General features: G+C 43.2%; 2 protein-coding genes across 2 annotated transcripts; both read left to right on the forward strand.

The window, feature by feature from the left end:
- Positions 1-1,597: 1,597 nt before the first annotated feature.
- Positions 1,598-2,542, forward strand: LOC102001613 (olfactory receptor 2B11-like). The gene has a single exon (XM_005369900.2). It carries the CDS (start codon positions 1,598-1,600, stop codon positions 2,540-2,542), a length of 945 nt encoding a protein of 314 aa, XP_005369957.1.
- An 8,578-nt stretch (positions 2,543-11,120) lies between these two features.
- On the forward strand, positions 11,121-19,244 carry Zscan12 (zinc finger and SCAN domain containing 12). Its single transcript, XM_026777439.1, has 3 exons — positions 11,121-11,690; positions 15,694-15,838; positions 17,367-19,244. Exons 1-3 carry the CDS (start codon positions 11,289-11,291, stop codon positions 18,266-18,268), a joined length of 1,449 nt encoding a protein of 482 aa, XP_026633240.1. The 5' UTR covers positions 11,121-11,288; the 3' UTR covers positions 18,269-19,244.
- Positions 19,245-22,097: the final 2,853 nt, after the last annotated feature.

The raw sequence follows: 22,097 nt of genomic DNA on the forward strand, positions 1-22,097 counted from the left end.
GAGAGAGAGAGAGAGAGAGAGAGAGAGAGAGAGAGAGAGAGAGAGAAAGAGAGAGAGAAAGAGAGAGAGAGAGAAGGTAGGTAGACCTTAGTGAGGTGGAGGTCAATGCCAGCTGTCAGGAACTCACTATGCAGCCCAGATGGCGTCCCTGTCTCCTGAGTGCAGGGATTAAAGTCATGCACCGCCATGTCTGACCTTCACCTTTTAAAAATTTTATTTTTGTTTGTTTATTCATTCATTCATTCATTTATTTAATGTGAGTGTGTGTGTGCACGTGCATGTGTGCTCATGCATGCTTGCAGAAGACAGAAGAGGGCATGTTCTCCAGGGCTAAAGCTACAGGCATCTGTGAGCCACCTGACTTGGGTGCTGGGTACTAAATGCAAGAGCAGAAGGACCTCTTCAGCACTGAGCATCTTTTCAAACCCCTTCCCACTCTGTATGTCAAAGTCAATTCTCTCACTGAATAGAACTTGCTAATTTAGCACAACTAGCTGGGCTGTAGGCTACAGGGCCCCTCCTGTCTCCGTCTTTGAAGCATTAGGACTGCAGGCATGCATCGCCATGCCTGACTTTTCCACACAGGGACTTTTGATGCAAGCACAAGTCCTCCTTTTTGAATGAGGAGCTCCATTACTCTTCCTCTTCTAGAGATGACTTCTTTCATTCCTTCAAAAGAGAAAGATAAGGTATTTTTCTGCTGCATCCAAATACCCAGCAACACCAATTTTTCAAATAATCATCTTTTTTAAAAAAGCAAGCAAGAGTGGATCCTCAATTCAGTCTATAGTTATAATTACAGGCATCTTTTATCCTGTGCAATTAGTTTTGTTTAAGAAGTAGGTAGGTTCCTGTAGTAGTTTGAATGTAATTGGCCCCATAATCTCATAGGGAGTGGCACTATTAGGAGGTGTGGTTTTGTCGGAGTAGTTGTGACCTTTTTGGAGGAAGAGTCTCACTGTGAGGGTGGGATTTGAGGTCTTCTTTCAAGCTTTGCTCAGTGTCACAGTCTCTTTCCTGTTGCCTGCAAGATGTAGAACTCTCCGCTACTACACCAGTGTCATGTCTGCCTGCAGGCCACCATGCCCCCCATCGTGATGATAATGAACTAAACCTCTGAAAGTGTAAGCAATTCACCCCAATTAAATGTTTTCTTTCTAAGAGTTGCTTTGGTCACAGCAATAGAAATTCTAACTAAAACCTGGGCAGTGGTGGTGCATGCCTTTAATCCCAGCACTCAGGAGGCAGAGGCAGGCAGATCTATGTGAGTTTGAGGACAGCCTGGTCTACAAGAGCAAGTTCCAGGACAGGCTCCAAAGCTACAGAGAAACCCTGTCTTGAAAAACAAACAAACAAACAAACAAACAAACATCCTAACTAAGACAGGTTCAATATCAAGAAGAGTTACCTATAAATCATTGCATTCATTAGAGCCTCTATGATGATTTCTGTGGATGGCATATTTCCTCCAGTCTTTCTCCCATAAAAAGTTTATATTTTTCTAATGTTTTCAGAATTCCTGCCAACTTTAATTTTTTTTTTTTAGATCATCCTTTTCTTCTTTGATTTTATCGGGGCGCTCTCCTTTGGAAATTCAATGAAGCTCATCAATAGAGCTTTTTCAGAAGATTTCATTCTCTTGGGCTTTACCAAATACCCATGGCTGGATCGTCCTCTCTTCTTTGTCCTCCTGATCTCCTACATGTTCACATTGCTGGGAAACATTGCTATTATTCTGGTCTCTCAGCTTGATTCCCAGCTCCGAAGTCCCATGTATTTCTTCCTTACCAGCCTTTCATTTTTGGATCTCTGTTTCACCACCACAACTGTCCCTCAAATGCTGTTCAACTTACAGGGACCCAACAAGAACATCACTTACCTAGGCTGCATGGCCCAGGCCTATGTGTTTCATTGGCTAGGCTGCACAGAATGTGTTCTGCTGGGCATCATGGCCTTAGATCGCTATGTGGCTGTGTGCAAGCCTCTGAGGTATTCCGTCATCATGGACCACAGGCTCTGTCTGCAGCTGTCCAGCACTGCTTGGCTCACTGGCCTGGCCAATTCACTACTGCAGTCTACCCTAACCGTACAGTTGCCCCTGTGTGGGAACCAGATGCTGGACCACTTCTTCTGTGAGCTGCCTGGGCTTATTAAGATGTCTTGTGGGGACACCACAGTCAATGAGATCACTTTATCAGTGGTGGCCACATTCTTGATAATGGGTCCCCTCTCCATGATACTTGTGTCTTATAGTTACATCGCCCAAACCGTACTTCGAATTCCTTCTGCGGCTGGGAGGCTTAAAGCTTTCAACACTTGCTCATCTCACTTGCTGGTGGTGTCTTTATTTTATGGGCCAGGTATCTACATCTACATGCAACCCTCCGAAGAAGGCTCCCAAGACCTCATCAAGGTCTTGACTCTGTTTTACTGTGTCATTACTCCTATGGCTAATCCATTCATCTACACTCTGAGGAACAAAGATGTCATAGGGGCTATGAGGAAGCTTCTGAGGAAGGCCATTTCAACTAAGGGGATATGAAAAACGATTCTTTATTCAGAATGGGAAGGCCCAACATTCATATGAAGCATCCTTTGGACTTTGATTTTGTTTTGTCTGAAATGGGGGAATTGCTGACCTTGAATTTGCTGGCATCCTACTGCAGCCTCTGGAGTGTTGGGATTACAGTTGTGCATCACCACACTCAGCTTAAAGGTCTTCATCAACACCACCCACAAGCTGCTAATGCCATGAATGCGTTATATCTTAATAAGTTGTTGGCCCAATGGGTCCCTAGGATCATCTAAACATCACAAATTATTGCCAAGGATATTGGTTATCCTCCCTAACCTGATGGAAAGACCCCATTGCTGACTTAATTATGTCATAGACCATGAAGAAATTGAGCTGGTGCCCAACAAAAACTTTACTGCTAACTAATATTCATCGTGCTGGAAGGTGCTGTGAACACTACTTGAGGAGAAAAGTAATTCATATCACTCAGCCACAAAACCTGCAACCTACAACAGTGACTGCCTGCAAAAAATAAATTGGTGCAACAATAGCACAAATAGAATAACTGACTATTTCTTAAAAGAATTGGATTTAAGTTTTACTCCATGAGCCAGAACCCTGACACAGTTAATGAGGGCAAGACTCTGCTATTAGGAGGATCACAGGCTTAGGGGAGAACTTACTACTATTATTCCGCTAAATAAACACAACAGTACAATGATAGCAAGAACATATTGCTGTGCCCAATTTCTCAGTCCTCCTCAGAGGAGCTTCTTCTTGCAAGAGACAATAATTAACACCGAGACCCACAAATGGACAATGTGCAGAGAATGAGACACTTTGAAACACTCAGCCCTAAATGAGATGTTTTTTATCAAACCCCTCCCCTCAAGGCTCAAGGATGTATGCCAAAGAGGAGACAAAAAGATTGTAAGAGCCAGAGGTAAAAGATGACTTTAAGGAAACAGCGTCTTCCAGCCCCAACACAGTTGATCACATATGTACTTAGAGACTGTGATAGCACGCACAAGGCCAGCACTAATTCAAACCAGACAAAACCCCAGTATGGAGAAGGGGAAGTGGGCACAAAGTCCCACCCTAACCAAGAAGCTATTTGGAATTATACCTGCTAGGTCAGGGAAAATCAGCTTTTGCTTTTTTTTTTTTTTCAATGAGTGACAATGAGGTATATCAATCACACTCTAGGACAGGCTCCATGCCCAGGAGTAGTTGACCAGCACAAAATGGAGCCCATGTTTTTTTGTTTTGACTTATTTTAGTGTTTTTTGTCTTACTAGTTTTTTTTTTCGTGATTTGCCTTTGTTGTTTGAGAGAGGGAAAGAAAGAACATGAAGTGTATAGTTAGGGGAGGTAGGAAGGATCTGCGAAGAGTTGCATGAGGGGAAAGAATATGAGCAAAATATATTATATGACCTCCCTCTTACCAGCTCTGGCATTCAGGAGAGTGACCCCTGCATCTCGCCTGGGCAACACAGTAGAGCTGACTCTGGCAGTGTAGGTGTGGGTGAGACAGCCCAGCGGGTATGAAAGTGGGAGAACTAGCCCCACCCCTTGCTCCTTGCAGCATGGGGTGAACTAGCCTGGGCAATGCTAGAGAGTTCAATGGTAGTGAAGATGGGAGAGCTGGTGAGCTGATCAACCCTGCAACCAACCAGGACTATGAGTTGACCCACCCCAACATCCACCCAATCTATGACCTGCCAGAACACAAGAAGGGATTGGTACTGCAGATCCAATTCTCCTCCTGTTGTGTTACTTTCCAGACACATCTACTTTCTTTGAGTGGGTCTTCTTTCCAGAATGAAGAGTTCTTTGTCCATCCCACAGAACACATGCTGTGATAAAACCCTCTATCTATTCTAATCTAAAGTATTAGTTTTAAAGCAAAAATTTGTTTCTTTTAAATTTCACTATCATGCCAGGCTTTGTGGCTCTCACTTGGAATCCCAACAAGAGTGAAGTGGAGACAGGAAAATCAGGAGTTCAAGACTAATCTTGGTTCATGAACCCCATTCCAACCCCTATTATTCTGGCAAAAGAAAAAAAAATCTACTACCACTACCAACAAATCTAACAAAACAAATAAACAAATAAAACAAAACAATATCTAACGTGACAGGTGATATCTGCATATTGCAGCAGGGAAGACTCTAGAACACAATACTATTGAAGGTTTAGTGGTCTTTCAATATGGGGACACACTGTGAAATGCCAAAATCTCTTTATTGTTTTGTGATGAGACTTGGATGCATGGACTGTTTTTGTTCTGTTTCTGATATGGATACAGCAGGCTGGAGAAAAGCATAGGTGTGTAGGCGGTTTGGGCTGAAAGTTGGCTATGTCAGAGGCAGGATGAAGTCAAGTGGATACAGGGACCTGGATATGTGTAGTGGTCTAGGCTTAGAGGTTTGAGGTAGTATAATTAAGACTGACCAGACTGGATGGGGAACCAAAGCTAGATCTGGGCATTAGGGAGGGTGCATGGTGAGTAGTAGGCCACATACTAACATTCTTCTCTTCTAAAACCTCTTGAGCCAGGCCCACAGTTCAAATCACTCTCAGCACCACTGTCTTCCATGCTCCTACCAGTATAGCCCATTGTGCCCTGCTTAAAGTGTTTAACTGCTTTTCTAGTTCAAAGTCCTAAAGTGTTTAATATTCCTGTAAATGAAAACATGGTCAGGCCAATCACAAAATACCACAGTCCCTGGTACCAACTTTTATCTTAGCTAAGAGTTTCTGTTGCTTTGAAGAGACACCATGAGCATAACAACTCTTATAAAGAAAAACATTCAATTGGGCCCAGCTTACAGTTTCAGAGGTTCAGTCCATTATCATCATTATGAGAAGCATGGTAGCGTGCAGGCAGATAAGATGAAGAAGGAGCTGAGATTTCTACATCTTGACCTTCAGGCAACAGGAAAAGAACTGTGTAGCACACTGGGCATAGCTTGAACATAGAAGACCTCAAAGCCCACCCAACAGTGATATAATTCCTTTAACAAGGCCACACTTACTCCAATTAAACTAAACCTCATACTGCTACTCCCTATGGGTGTCATTTTTATTCAAACCACAACCTCCCTGACTACATCACAGAGAATTGGAAGCTTTCCTTTCTTTTTGTCTTTTATGCATATTCCCTATAACCATTTAGTTTATTCTCTCTTATCGACACTTTACATGTATTTGTCTCCTGTCACCTTCTTTCCTTGTCCATTCACCTTCTTCCCTCTACACAAATATACAAATTGACGTTCTTCTTTATTTTTTGGAGGCAGGATCTTATTCTGTACCCCATTGTGACCACTCTTTTGCAAGCCTGCAACCCTTTCTTCCCAAATATGTTATTACAGTTGTATTATACCATGCTGGGCAAGAGACTATGTGTTTTATGTATAGATTGGTTGGATTTGAATTGCACATTACCTGTGACTCAATCTCTTTGTCTCAGTTATCTCATCTGGATATGAAGGTAATAATAGTACATTCATGTTTGTCTTGGTGATTAAATTGGTTCCTGTACACTAAAAGCATTATAAATGTCAGCCACTGCTAGTATATTAGAATGTAAATTCCCTTGAGATTAAGGACTTTGTTTTGTTTTCTACTATATCCCCAGTGTGCTTAATGATGATATGTGTTTGATGATTAAGATTCTCAAAAGTTATACTTACCTTCTCACAGTTACATTTGCAGAAACTGACTTACAAGAACAAAACACGTATGTCTAATTAAGATAATTAAGTACACTTTTGCTGATTTAGTTATATTTTAACCATTTGAGAAAACTGAGTCACAACAAGACCAAAATTTATTTAAAACTAAATAAATAAAGGGTTTTTGTTTGTTTGCTTTTTCTAAGTTGTATGTTACCCAGAAATTAAAATTGCAAGACTGGTAAAGCCATCCTTCCGGGAGTTCAGCAAAACTTGGAAGCCTGCACAAATGAGGACAAGAGGGCCAAGAGGACAATCATCACTGTGGTCCTTGTCCTCTAAAGTCAGACAGGACCTACAGGACAATGATACTCTCTCTGATAAAGTAATTGCCTGTCCCCCTGATTGGATAGGCAACAAAATCTGCAGGGATTACACACGAGTGTCCATTCTACAAGGAGGGGCATATTGGGATCCTCAGGCTGTGTGTACTGCATTACAGAAGTTATAATTGTGTGTCTAGACCATTGATAAAAGGTGTGTGAGGGATGTGTAACTTTTCAAAGGAAAAAGAGGGAGAAAGAGAGGAGACTTTCTAAAATGAGAGCCTTTAAAAGTATCTGGGCAGCTTTCACAGAAATGCGTAAAGTAAAGCAAAGCAGAACAAAACAAAACAAAACTCAAACCTACAGATATTTACTGATGGTAATAGATGTGGAGGCCCAAAAATGTGAGCCTATTTTCATATTGACCAAAGGTCAGAGAGTTGGAAACTACCTCTAGTTCCTTCAAGGTTACTGTGCTTCTACTTCAAACAAAGGTCCCACTTAGATTTACCTCCCAGAGTTCTTTTCTCTCAAGGCTATTGTCAACACGTGTGGCTAATAGCCAGCTCTTGTACTTCAGGAATAGAGAAGTAGATTGTTTCTACCTCAAACAAAAGTCTAAGGATCCAACTAAGTTTCAGTTAAGGAAATAATTTTGGATTCCACCCAGGGAGTTGTTTGCCTACAGAATGTTTTGGTCTAGGGTGTGAGTGTGACTTGTTTTGTTCTAGCAAAACAGAATGTTTAAATATGAATATAGTCCGTGACATTCAATTAGTATGTTCATTTCCTTGTGTCTTGTTAATGCAGTTTTTTTTTTTTTGTCTTACTCCGACCTCTTGGGATCAGGGGTATTTTAAGCAGTTGGAAATTAAACACAGGTGAATTTCAATACTCACTGGAATTCCCTCCTGATATTATCCTATATGTTTCTTCGTTTTATTATTTTCATTCGTGTCTTCGTATTCTTTACTAATATGTTCTAAATCCCCATGCCTCTACCCTGGTGAGAGGTATTTTTGTCAAGGCTGATCCCTGACAAATAGACTGTCTTTCCAGGTGGATAAAGACCTTCCCCCTCCCAGCTGCTGTTTTTGGTAATATGCTTAAGAGTGTCTTGCATACCAGACATGGTGGCACACTCCCTTTATCCTAGTACTGGAAGGCAAAGACAGGTACATTACTCCTGGAAACAATAATTTACTTTAGAAAAAGGTGATGGGCATTGAAGAACCTCCACATGGAGTTTGCTTTTATCATGGCACAGTTAATCACTGGGCAAGAAACTGCTCTTACCTCAACTGCTGGCATATGTTTCTGTTATCTACAAGACTGATTCAATGATTAGAACATAAATGGTTATAGATAGTTTTAATGTTGCAGCTACAGAGATAAATTATCTTGTGCTACATTTAGCTCATTTTATAACCATTCATTGTCTACTCTGTCTGACTTAACGTCTTTGTGCTTATCAGGGAGACGCCTTTGAAATGTACTAACACGTCACTGGTTCCACCAATCCGCAGGCTAAGACTGTTTCAGATGACTATAACCTACCCAACTCACATTTCCACCAATTATTTTTTAATATGCCTTGATTTATTGCTTTCTTTTGTTCTTGTAACCTAAATACATGTTCCACACACATTTTGCTCCTTAATAAACTCTTACTGTTTTTGGAAGTTTGCATTTTGTTTGTTTGTTTGTTTTTGGTCACCTTCCCCATGTACTAATACTAGCTCCCTAAGATCAAAATGAGATTTTTCCGCCTCCATAACAGAATATTTTAGTATGTCATAAGACTATTCATCACTATTCTTTTTCAGAGGTTCTTGACTCTATTTTATTTTATTTTTTTAAATTTGATTGAGCTCTACATTTTTCTCTGCTCCCCTCCCTGCCTCTCTCCTCCCCTTTAACCCTCCCCCAAAATCCCCATGATCCCAATTTACTCAGGCGATCTTGTCTTTTTCTTCTTCCCGTGTAGATTAGATCTATGTATGTCTCTCTTAGTGTCCTCATTGTTGTCTAAGTTCTCTGGGATTGTGATTTGTGAGCTTTTTTTTTTTTGCTTTATGTTTAAAAACCACTTATGAGTGAGTACATGTGATACTTGACTTTCTGTGTCTGGGTTATCTCACTCAAAATTATGTTTTCTAGCTCCATCCATTTTCCTGTAAAATTCAAGATGTCATTTTTTCTGCTGTGTAGTACTCCAATATGTAAATGTACTACATTTTCCTTATCCATCCTTTTGTCTAGGGGTATTTAGATTGTTTCCAGGTTCAAACAGTGCTGCTATGAACATAGTTGAGCACATGTCCTTGTGGCACAATTGAGCATCCTTTAGATATATACCCAAAAGTGGTATTACTGAGTCTTGAGGAAGGTTGTTTCCTAATTTTCTGAGAAAACACCACACTGACATCCAAAGGGGCTGTAGCAGCTTGCATTTCCACCAGCAATGCAGAATTGTTCCCTTTCCCCCACAATTTCTCCATCATAAGTTGTCATCAGTGTTTTTGATCTTGGCCATTCTTACAGGTATAAGATGGAATCTCAGAGTTGTTTTGATTTGCATTTCTCTAATGACTAAGGATGTTGAATATTTCCTTAAGTGTCTTTCAGCCATTTTAGATTTCTCTGTTGAGAGTTCTCTGTTTAGGTCTGTACTCCATTCTTTATTTTAATTTTAAAATAGTCTTTAATTCTAGAAAAAATATTTGTTTCTTTGGGATATCATATTTAAGAGGTGTTGACCACTTTGTTGAGTTTTTCTATCTAAGGAAAGCATATTGCTATTTAAGTTCATATTTGGTCTTTTAAAGTGTGTTTTAAAGTTTCTTCCAAGCAAATGTGGTACATTTCTTGGTTTTAAGTATTTTTTTTATTGCTGTTTGTGTAGCTGTGGCCTTTTCATTCACTATCATATATATGAAAGCTGATTTTAGTGTTGTTTATATCCTAACTTACTAAGATATCCTTTTAGTATATTTTTCCAATTGACTATGGTGGCTTTTCAAATTTATGATCATATTACCAGTATACTAAGAAAAACATTATTTTTTTAATGATTAATCATTGAAAAGGTGATCAAAACCCCATAGACTGGATTTGAGGAGCCCATCCACGTGGGGAAGCATAGCTGCATCGGGACGGGTCGGGAAAAAACTCATTGAAGCATCTTTAATCTCAGAGATACTGAAACAAACCGGAGGTCTCTACTTCCCTTTTGGGTAGACAAGCCCAGCCTTCCCGCGCAGGCGCGGGGGACAAACCACAGAGTAGAACAGCAGGACTCGGTAAGAGTGGCTCTGGGCGTGCGCGCGCCATCGCGTCGGCTCCGGCGTTCCGTCCTCCCTGGCAGTCTTCGAGGGCTTCCGGTTCCAGCGCGGTCTGGGTTCCCCGTCTTTACTCAGGAGCTCCTAGGTGAGCGAGCTGCTGCTCCCGGCTGGTGGGAGGGCTCGGGTTGGATGACGAGGTGTGGGGGAAGGCCTTCCTGGCACGGTGTGGCCGCCCTATGCGTACGTCTGGGGCGCAGAACCGGCCGGGACCCAGGAACGCAGCGGAACTTAGATTTACAATCACAGAACTGGAGGGGCAGAAGGAAGGCAGAGTACCCTCCAACCTTTAACCTTTATGAATGATCACATCCCGGCAAAAGCCAATTTGTGACTATTCTTTGTATATGATTTTATCCCACTAGGCATCAGGTATACTGAACAGCTTCAAAAGCAGCGAGTCGTGGGTACCCTAATTGTCTGCTCTCCACTCGTTCAGTTATTTTTGTGGTACTGGTATTGAACCTCGCTGATGGTAGGCAGCACTTGTCCTTCCCCAACGCTGTCTACTTATTCTAAAAGTCCTATTTCAGATCGTTGTGTTTTACTTTAGTAGTAAGTGGAGATTGTTATACCCAGATCCGCGGAGTCCCCCAGACACCAACAAAGAGACCGAGTCCCGTATGTAAAAACAAAGACCCTTTATTCTTACACAAGTTCGCGGACTCGGACTCTCCGTGTGCCCAACGTATTGGCGCAATCGGAGAGCGCTGAGCACAGTTAGGGTGCAGTTTTTATATAATAGCAGAGGGATTTTTAAAATTCAGGACCCCTGTTTGGGCTGACATTTGTCTAGGGGGTGTACTGGTGAAAAGCGGTGGGTGTGTGCTGGCAGGTGATCCTATCTGCAATGGTTGTTGGAACATTAGGTATTTCCTTAGGATTGTCTGTGTCTGGGTCTCTCAATTTGTAGTCTTTCTTGGAACCAGGTAAACTGAGGCTCAAGCCTACCCTCCTGTTGGTCGACAGGACCAGTCTTGGTCGGTGTGTACCAAGCTGCCCTGGGTCCTACAGAGATAAGTTTCTTATTAAGCCTTACTCCCCGAAGTCCTAAAACAACCTGGCATCTTTTTCACTTTTGTCTATTTTTGTGAAAGTACATGTACTTCCGCTTCCGTTGAATACAGTGGTGGCGCACGCCTTTAATCCCAGCACTCGGGAGGCAGGGGCAGGCGGATCTCTGTGAGTTCGAGACCAGCCTGGTCTACAAGAGCTATAGTTTGTGTTAATAATGATGGCTTGTTCCTTAGGTCCTTTACAAGGGAGTTATTGAAATCCTGGTAAATCTTTTGTATGATGGCTTGTTCCTTAGGTCCTTTACAAGGGAGTTATTGAAATCCTGGTAAATCTTTTGTATGATGGCTTGTTCCTTAGGTCCTTTACAAGGGAGTTATTGAAATCCTGGTAAATCTTTTGTATAGCTATAATGGCTTCTACTGATGATACCGAGATCTGTAAGAACCAGGATGGAGGTTTGGAAATAAAGATGGAGGAAGAGTGTAAGTATACCACCAGACAGGATTGGAGCCTGCAAAAGAACACTTATAACAGAGAAGTCTTCCGAAAGTTCTTCAGACAGTTTAGCTACCAGGAAACATCTGGACCCCGCGAGGCTTTGGACCGACTCCGGGAACTTTGCCGTCAGTGGCTGAGACCTGATACTCACACCAAGGAGCAGATCCTGGAGCTGCTGGTGCTGGAGCAGTTCCTGACCATCCTGCCGGAGGAGCTGCAGGCCTGGGTGCAGGAGCAGAACCCCGAGAGTGCGGAGGAGGTGGTGACTGTGCTGGAGGATTTAGAGAGAGAGCTTGATGAACTAGGATACCGGGTAGGAACAAAAAAAAATGTGGTTTCTGCTTCCTAAAATTAATTGTGGATTTGTAGGCCATAGTGAATTATATACCATGATTTCACAAAGCACACTGACACTCAGATGGATCCAAAAGGGACTGTAGTTTCATGGGAATTGGGGGTCGAATTTGTATGTTCCAAGCCTTGAGCTTGTACTCTTCACATCTCTCCTCCTCACAGGTGTGCACCACCACTCCTGTCTGCTCTTAGCTTATTTATACCTTTTCATCAGAGGGAGTGTATACTTCTTGCTAAGCTACAAAATCCTATCTGATGAATATGCTTCTTGGTTCAAACACAAGATTTATACTACAGAGAGAAGCTACCAGAAGGTGATAGAAGGAGGGGGCATTAGAGAAATGGTGGGACTAAGGTGGAGAGCAGCCTTTTGTAAAGGGTGTTATGTAATGTAAAACAAGTAACTAAGAAATAAGGTTTTGAGCTGGGCAGGAGCACATTCTTTTGTCAACTAGCACCCAGAAGGGGATGGAAGCAGGTGGATTGAGAATTCGAGACCAATTTGGGCTACATAGCAAGACCCTGTCTCAAAAATATGAAGACTGGGTGTGTAACTCAGTGTTAGAGGCCATGCTTGGTCTGCACAAGGTCCTGTGCTTCACCCCCAGGACTGTGGCAGCTGTGTACATGGTGATGGGGCTGTTAATATTCCCTAGCAGAAACACTGGGGAGGATACCAGCTGTGAACCCCTCCCCCCCCCACACACCCACCAAGCTGTTAGTGGACAGCAGGACTCCAGTGCTGTCAATGGGATGAACTCCTCACCAGGGCTAGGGTGGGACTTGTCACCCTGGTCTCGGTAAGAAACCCCTTCCCTGGACTGTAAGCAAGCTCAAGGAACTCATTGATTGGCCAGGTGAGACTTAGATGGGATCTTTATTTGGTCTGTTATCTTTATCTGGAGCGAATGGAAGCTGGCTCACATTCCCCCAGGAAATGTCATATATAGCCATTGTCCTGATTCCGCATTAAACAGTTAAAAGATGGGAAAAAAATCAAAATCGTTATCCTGAATGAATGACATATGGGAAGAGCATGGAAAGTTAGATGGAGGCGGGGGGCAGGGTGGGCAGGACAAGCTTGTGGAGAATGGAAAGTTAGATGTGGGGGCCATGCGGGCAGGACACGTTTGTAGTATAGAAAGCCCATCTCTATGGGAAAGGTGAAGTTTGTGTAGAAAAGTTGAGATACAGAGTTCATGACATTGACCATCAGCGTCTTGGCTTAAATTTTCTTCTAGTACAAAGGCTCCGTATCTTTTCTCCATCGTCTAAGTGAGCTATAAAAATTATGTAAAAGAGGCATATTGCCTTTCTTATTTTTGTCTCAACTATGACAAGACTGGTTTTCAACCAGTGGTAATTTCTAGCCAAAGAGGACATGAGGCAATTTTTTAGAAAAATTTTGGCTGTTGTAACCTTGGAGGGCAGATATGATTCTACACATTTTAAAGCATACAAACCAGCCTCAGACAGCAATAATGACCGTATTGAGAGTGTGTCAGAAAAGCTGAACTTAAGAAATCTCAGTATGAAGAGCATAATCTTGTGAAATAACTGAAATGTAACCTGGCATTCAGATATAAAAGAGATCGAAGAGAGAAAAGGAGCTTGTGGCAAAAAGTTTGAAACAGGGTGATGAAATCAGAGCTACAAAGTACAGGTGTAACTTGGATAAGAATTGAGTGGAAATGATTACAATTAGGATCTATAAAGAAGGCTCGAGGGCCAGACATTGTGGCTTATGCCTATAGGCCCAGGTCAGTCAGTATAGTGTTTGCCTAGTAAGCACAAAAGTAGGCGTATGATCCCCAGAATCTACATAGAAACTGCTGGGCATGTTGGCCCACATCTTCAGTCCAGTGCTAGAAGGCAGAGAAAGGCAGTTCCTTCCCTGGGGCTCATTGACCAGTCAGCCTATCCTACTTGCTTTTCAGGCCAGTGACAGACCTGTCAGGGACCAGCCTAGACAAAAATACCTCTTGCCAGGGTAGAGGCGTTATTTAGAAATACAGTAAAGAATATGAAGACACGAATGAAAATAATAAACGGAGAAACATATGGGATAGTATTGGGAGGGAGTTCTACTGAGTTCTGAAGTTCACCTGCATTTAATTACCAGTGCTTTAAATACCCCTGGCCCCAAAAGGTAGGAGGAAGACAAAAAACTACATTAACGCGACACAAGGAAATGAAGAGGCCAATTGAAGGTAGCGGGCTACAATCATAATTCTGTAGCTAGAACAAAACAAGTCACACTCACACCCTAGACCAAACCATTCTGTAGGCAAACCACTCCCTGGGTGGAATCCAAAGTTATCTCAAGGGAACTGGACCCTTGGTCCTATCCTTAGACTTTTGTTTGAGGTAGAAATCTTCTCTATTCCTGAAGTACAAGAGCTGGCTATTAGCCACACCTGTTGACAACAACCTTGAGCGAGCAGAACTCTCTGAGCTACTTCTAGGTGGGCCCTTTGTTTGAGGTGGTAGCACAATAACCTTGAAGGAACTAGTGGTACGTTCCTACTCTGACCTTTGGTTTGTGCGGAAATAGACTCACATTTTCAGGCCTCCGCACAGACCTTGTATTAAAAATTAAGTAGATTGTTCCAGAGCACTCATTGACAAGCCGGGGTAGTCCTCTAGGTGAGTTGGCAGTCAGTGAGAGACACTATCTTTAAAAAAAGTGAATAACACCTTAAGATCAACACCTGAGGTGTCTGATGCACACACACACACACAAGGAAGGAATTAATCTCAGTAGTCAGGTAGAAGAGGCAGGAAGGTAAGGCAATCAAAGGCAGACTGGGCTACATTCTGACATGGGAGGGTCTGTGTCAACGGAGGTTTCCTTACTGAGGAATCTGTTGTAGGCTCTGCACTCAGGGCTTAAAGCTTGCCTGTAAGAGAACTGTGACGAAGACACTTCTGGCAGAGTTGAAGACTGTAGGTGGCCATTCTGCAGTAACGAAATACCAGTTTTCTGTCACGTGCCATCAAAGACCCTTGGATACAGCAGTGAATGTCATACGCAAGTTACTGTTCATATGCAGATTCTAGTCTCCTGAGACGAGATAGAGGGAAAAAGAGTCCACAGATGGAAAAGGTGTCAGGTGTTGATAAATCTACTGAAGACAATAGAGGAAAAGAATAATGAAGGAATTGAGGGCTGTACCATTCAATAGACAGGCCACAGAGCGGTCAGCAGAGGAATGCCCATTGCATAGGCCTTAGGTGTTGCTAGTATGCTAGAGTGGAGGTGAATTATTGGAGAAGATGAAAGAATTAAGAAATTATATCCTGTAGAGCCTTGCAGGCCATTATAAAGAATTTAGATTTTGGTAGATGGAAAGTCACTTCCTAGCTTGAGCAGAAAAGAAATATAAACTAAATTTTAAAATAAGCACTCTGAATTGTAAATACAAAAATTTCTGAAATAAGCACTCTCTATCCTACAGTGATGGTAGGTGGGAATCATTCTGAAATAAGCACGCAGTGTACCCTACAGTGATGGTAGGTGGGAATCATTTTGGGAAGTTGTACTGATTAACTAGAAGGACAGACAGTTGGAAATCACGTGACGTGGATACCGGGACCCCCAAATCCCGATCCTCTGAAGAGCAGCAAATGTTCTCAACTACCGAGCCTTTTCTCCAGCTGCTTCCACCTAAATTCTTTCTTGTTTTCTGCCTTTTAATCTCTTTTCACCTCTTTTCCGGCTCTATTTCTTGAGCATTAGACAATTAACAAAATGTAGAAAATTAACAAAATGTAGCTGTAGTGGGGAAAGGAAGGTTCCCTGGAGAGGGTGACATTTTAAAATGATCTTAAAAAATGAGGGGGATTGAGGCAGGCTGCTCGCTGTGGAAAAGTCCTTTCAGGCTTGAGCAGGCCAGGTGCCAACGCTATGAACACTGTACTCTTGTTTGCTGTTATTAGAGTACATCTCTCTTCTCTCACAGGCCTCAGTGCAAACTGAAGAACAGAAAGTGTTTTTGCAGGAGACGAAGACTTTAGGAGCAGAGCCAGAACCCAGTGCATCCCATCAGCTTGTGAAAGCCAGGCTGAAGTGTGAACCTGCAGAATGGGAAGCCCCAGAGGAGCAAGGTAAAGGAAAAAGGCGCAGAAGGGAAAGCAGAGCTAAGATGGGGCCTGAGGGCTTGTTTGTACTTCCCGCCATTCTTCTCAGTAAAGTCAGGAGGGCCTGTCCGGAAATCTGGTGCTCGTGTGTAGACTTCCAGATGTCATGTCTTGTCACTTTACTTTTCCTTCCCATCCCCCATCTTCCTTTAAACCCAGGACCTCATGCATGCCCGACAGGCACTGCAGCTCTCAAAGGCACATCCACAGCCCCCTTTCTTCTAAAATTGGTACTTTTCTAAGTTTTGGCTTTATTTTATTTAGCTTTACTTAATTTCATTCTTCTGATAGTTGTAATCCTTTATTCTGACCTCTGCTATTTGTAGACTTTGACCTATTAAACAGCATTTTTGTCTTCCACTTGGACTATATCCTCAGTCCTTTTAGTAACTGAGTTTTGCTCCATGCTGTCTGTAGCTATCAAGTAGTCTGAGAGAAAAAGAGGTATTTATCTGTGAGTGAAGGAGCAGTAAGGAGAACGTGCCAGAAGGCGAATCGATGGGGATTCTTCTTCATCCTTGCTTCCTCCGGTTTTTATGGTTTTAAAAGAAAGATTTATAAAAATTATTCAATGAAAAAATGTTTGTGCCGTTAACTCATCTAGTCTCCTCCCCCAGCTGAAGTAAATTGTCACTGTTTTTGGTTTCTTCTGTGCCCTTCTAGAGACTTTTTATATTAAACATTTTCTTCTCCTTTACATTATGATGGTAGACTCTTGTGTTTTTTATTTCTTAACAGCTGCTTAGTATTAAAACGCAGACAAACCATGAAGCAGATTAGCCAGCTGCTAATTTGTCTTTGGTGTTTTGTTATTACAAATAGTTCTGTAATAGATAACATAGCTTAGACTCCTCTGTAGTACTCCGTGTCAGAGGTTTAAAAGCAGATGTGACATTGCTCTTCCTGACACTCTGGATGAACTCACAGCAGCAGTGTGTGCCCATTCTGTGAGTATAGTGCACTGCCAAACTCGATGAACTTGGTGACTGAAAATTACACCTCGGGCTGATGCAGTGGCTCCAAAGCCCGTGCTATGCAAAGCTGAACCCCTGAATTTATCCCCAGACTCCACAGGAGGTGAGAACTAACTTCCAAAAGTTGACCTTTGACCTCCACACACGTGCTGTGGCGTGTGCACACTCACATAAAATAATAAAAGGTTTTTAAAAAGTTTATCTGTGCTGTGTAACTCATCTTTGCCTGATTCTGGAGCAGTTTCTCTCGCTGTGGTAAGGGCTGTGTGTCTCCTGTTTTAGAAACTGTAGTTTCCCTTTGCCTAGTTTTCTGTTGAGTTGTTTATTTTCTCCTTATTTGTTTGTGGAGTGCTTTTTCACTTGGATCATCTTATATCCTAACACAGTTTTATAGTTTGTAGTAGAAACTCTGAGGTCTTATGTGTCTTTCATTTGAATAATTTTCTGTGGCTGGCTTCATGAGCTACTGTTTACTGCCCCTGGAGAGTGGGTAACACGCAGGCTCCTTTTTGCGGTTTCAGGTGTTGAGACTGGAAACGAGTCCAGGAATATAACTCTAAAGCAAGACCTTTGTGAAGGAACGGAAGCCGAACAGAATACCTCCAGCAGATTAACAAAGGATGCACTGCAGTGTCAGGAAACCCGTGACCCTGGAGAGGAACCTTCTAGCGCTTCTAGTGAGGACAACCGGCCTCCGCCTAGTGAAAATGGGACAGACTTGCCTGAGAACTCAGACCATGTTAAAGACCAGAACGTCTCTCCGGGACGGAAATTGTATGGATGTGAGGACTGTGGGAAAACGTATAGTCAGCACTCACGCCTCCTCGAACACAAAAGCGTCCACACTGGAGACAAGCCCTACAGGTGTGAAGTATGCGGGAAAACCTTCCGGTGGAAGACTGTGCTTATTCGACACAAGGTGGTGCACACCGGAGAGAAACCGTACAAGTGTAATGAATGTGGCCGGGCCTTTGGCCAGTGGTCAGTCCTTAACCAACATCAGAGGCTTCACTCGGGAGAAAAGCACTACCACTGCAGTGAGTGTGGCAAGGCCTTTTGCCAGAAAGCAGGCCTCTTTCACCATCTCAAGAGCCACAAAAGGAACAAACCTTACCAGTGTCTAAAGTGTAGCAAAAGTTTCAATCGCCGGTCCACACTCACTCAGCACCAAGGAGTTCACACTGGCGCAAAACCCTATGAGTGCAACGAATGTGGCCGAGCTTTTGTGTATAACTCCTCTCTTGTTAGCCATCAGGAAACGCACCACAAGGAGAAAGCCCTCGCCCAAAGGGGTCCTTCTCGGCGGCAGAGAAGCCGCACCAGGGAGAAGCCCTACACACGCGATGTCTGTGGGAAAGGCTTTGCTCAGAAATCAAGTCTTACAGAACGTGAGCAAATTCATGCTGGAGAGAGACCCTATTAATGTGCGGAGCGTGGGAAGGCCTTTATTTGAAGGGCAGTCCTCACAAAACGTGGGAATCCACCATGGGAGGCTCCACAAGTGTGCTGAGTGTGAGACTGCCTTCCCGGGAAGCACCGACTTCATTCTACATCAGAAATCCACAGTGGGAGAGGCCCCACAAGTGCGCTGAGTGTCGCCAGACCTTAGTAAGCCCAGAGAATTCATGGTAGAAGTGGCCCCTCTGAGGGTAACAGCTCCTGCTCATCAGATGCTCACAAAGGAGCAGGAACTCTTTCTGTGCGGTGACTGCAGGGCAGCCATCTCCCAGCGTGCAGGACGATGAGAAAGACTGTATTTGTAGTGCTTTGTGGCCGCACTTCAGCCCTTGGTACTGTAAGGAGACCATAAATAGTTGATGGCATCCACTCTGTACTGCTCATTGTATGGGGCCATGAAGGAAAGAAGTCTTATCACCAGATTTCTTAGAGCCCAGCCTGGGATGTGAAAATCTGCCATAGTTAGTTAAGAAGGACAGTGGGTTGATGCTCAGTGTGTTTTAGAATTAAAATAGGAGAAATAAGTATCGTAAATTCTGAAGAACAGATTATTTGTACACTAGGTCAGGGAAGAGTTCCTGAAAGATTTTGTTGAAAGTAAGGGTATGATGGATTGACTTGGAAGACAGAAGGAAGAAACACGTGTGGGTAAAACAGAGGTGAGCAGAAGCAAGAATTTGGGTGGTTCGGAAGCATCGGTGATGAGACTAGCCATCCTATTGGAGAGCTGATTTTAAGAGCTTAACCGATGGGTATTAGTTGGAAGTAGCTTGGGGACAGAGTAGGAGAGTTCCAGTGCTAGGAATGCTAGCCAACACTTGGCAGTGCTTTGACACAGAACACTCTTCTCTTCATCTCTGAAATAGCTCTAAGTACAAGTTCACTTTAGGAATGATGCTTGTCTTGTCTATCTCAGCACTGTGATGCTGAGACAGGAGGATTAGGAGTTCTGTGCTGTCTTTGGTTTCTTAGGAAATTCAAGGCCAGACTGAACTACACAAGACCTCAAGAAGAAAAGAGGATGCTAGGGGCTGGAAAGGTAGCTCAGCAGTTATGAGCACTTGTTGCTCTTGCAGAAGATCCGGATCACCCACAGGGTGGCTCAAAACCACCCATAACTCCAGTTTCAGGTTAGCTGGTGCCCTCTTCTGACCTCTGTGGAGCACAAGGCACACAGGTGGTACATTTGCATACATGCAGGCAAAACACTCCTACACATGGAAACCTAGGTCTTGGGACTGGCTTCTCAGCCTGTCTATTATGCCTGTGAAACTCCCACGTGGTTGGACATCTGCATCATGTATTTAAAATGCCTGTGTGCACTGAATGAGGCCCTGGGTTCAATCCCCAAAGCTTTGAAGGAGATCGGACTCAAAATAGAGTGGAATGTGGCTAGATAGAGCCAGATTGGCAACCCAGAGACTAAGGGTCAAATGGAGGCCATGACAGATGGGAAGTGTGTGGTGGGGTGCGCCCGTAAGTCAGTGTGACACAGTAAGCGGAGAGTGCTGTGTGATGCCCCAGGACACCTTTTTGTAGTTATGTAGCCCAGGGTGGTCTCAGGTTTTTGATAGCCCTCCTACCTCAGCCTTCTAAGTGCTAGGATTATGGCTCTGAGCTGTGAACCTGATTCCCTCTGCATCTTAATGTAGATTTGGAAATGCACAGCAGAAAGCTGGGAAGAATGGAAGAACAAAGTGGGTTCAAGGTGGAAGAAATGCAGCCAGTGATCCAACAGTCAAGGAGAAGCAGCTGCTCAGATTGTCTGGCTTCTTGTTTTATAATGAATTCACTTTGAGACATTTCCTGGTGAAACAGTGCACAAGTGGTTGGGCGGAGCCGAGCCTCTGCCGCCATGGAAAGACATAATCGTAAACACAGGCTGAGTTTGGATTCCATTTGCTCAAATTCACGCAGTGCACGGTCAGATCAGGTTTAAACACAAGCAGCTGTGTTCCAGATCATATACTTTTAAGTTCTTACACATGGTGCTTATTTTAGTTGGACAAACTTGCATTGCAGTGGTCTTCAGGACCCTGCATAATTTTTTACAGACAGTTTCAGCTCCTTTTAGCCTAAGTAGGAAAGCCCAGACCCTCACCCGAACACCTCAGTATTCTGGTATCATTGTCTCTCCCTAGTAAATCTTGTGCAATTTGGCCAATGTCCCATAAACGTCAGCCCCAGTGGTAATCAGGACAGGGAAGATTTGCAGAAGACCGTCTACCTCAAAAGTGAGCCCTTATTTAAGGATCAGCTTTCATCCTAAAACCGTAATTCAGACTCTGCCTTCCTATCAAGAGACAGGGGATATCTGACTGTCTTCTCAGTACAAATCCTATTTAGAGAGATAGCTCAAATGGCGTTGACTCAGCACGTCTGTTGTTAACGAGGACTCTTATACTGTAGCCCTGGCTGGGAAGGGAGCTGGTGGCAGAACTGTCACCCCAGCACTCAGGAGGCTGAGGCATGAGGATCTCTGAACTCAGTAGTGTAGGACTAGTCTGGACAACAGGTTCTGTCTCGCAGCAGGAAGATAGAAAGTATATTCTATAAAATGGGCCTGGGAAGCATCAGTTGTCGAGCGGCTTGTTTAATCTTGGACTTGTTTTCTGGCACTGAAAAGAATGTTTTCATTTGCTCCAGTTTTTCCTCTTAGAGGTCAGAAGGTGCTCTGCTAATTCTAGAGGCCACAAATCCTAGAGTGACAAGTGTCTCTACCCTGGGAATAACCACTTGCTGACTTTTACTTGAATCTCTTTCCAGCTTCCGTCCCTAATTGAAAGTTCTCATACTGCAACCCCTCCAGAAACTTACCTTACTAGTTTTTCATATCTCCTCCAAATGTACTTCAGAATGATTGGTAAGGCACCCTTGCACATTTTTGTAGATTTATACTGTTTCTGTATGTATTGTATAAACAGTTCATATTTGTGAATTTTTATTGTAGCACAATTAATAAAAACCCAGAGACAGATTTTGGGGTTCAGCCTGAAGGTCAGAAAAGCAAAACAGCCAGCCACTAACTCATCTCTACCTCAGTACAAAATGGTGATCCTGCCTCCAGGAATTCTCAAAATGAGACTGACCAAGAGCTGTCTCCTCCCATCTTATATACCTCTCTAGTGCTGGGATTAAAGACATGCACCAGTACCACCTACCTGGTTTCTATGGCAACTAGTGTGGCTGCTGGGATTAAAGGTGTGTGTCACCACTGCCTGGTCTGTAAGGTTGACCAGGGTGACTGTTTTACTCTCTGATCTTCAAGCAAGCTTTATTTATTAAAATACAAATGAAATATCACTATACCCCCTCCCCTCGGGGTTCAGGGAATTCCCTGGAAGAGGAGTCAGAGAGTTAGAGCCAGAGAGGATGAAGGACACCAAGGAAACAAGACCCTGTACACAACAGGGCTATGCACATATGAACTCAGAGACTATGGCAGCCTGCACAGGGGCTGCATAGATCTGCACCAAATGGGTTCCTAGAGTTGAAAGGAGAACTGGACACATCTCCATCCCTAACCCAGAAGCTAGCTCCGATTGAAAACCGTTTGCAAATAAAAAGTTAGTTTTCTCCAAGAGGGTTTCACTAGGGAAACACACTACTCTTAAGGGTAGGCCCTGTGTTCAGCAGTAGATGACCAACATGGAACAAAGTCAACGGTCAGGGACATTTTTTGGTTTTGTTTGTCTTTTTTACCTTGTTGGTCTCTCTCTCTCTCTCTCTCTCTCTCTCTCTCTCTCTCTCTCTATATATATATATATATATATATATATATATATATATATATA

This window comes from Microtus ochrogaster, unplaced genomic scaffold (assembly GCF_000317375.1).
Source record: "Microtus ochrogaster isolate Prairie Vole_2 unplaced genomic scaffold, MicOch1.0 UNK66, whole genome shotgun sequence".
In the NCBI taxonomy this organism is placed as follows: domain Eukaryota; kingdom Metazoa; phylum Chordata; class Mammalia; order Rodentia; family Cricetidae; genus Microtus; species Microtus ochrogaster.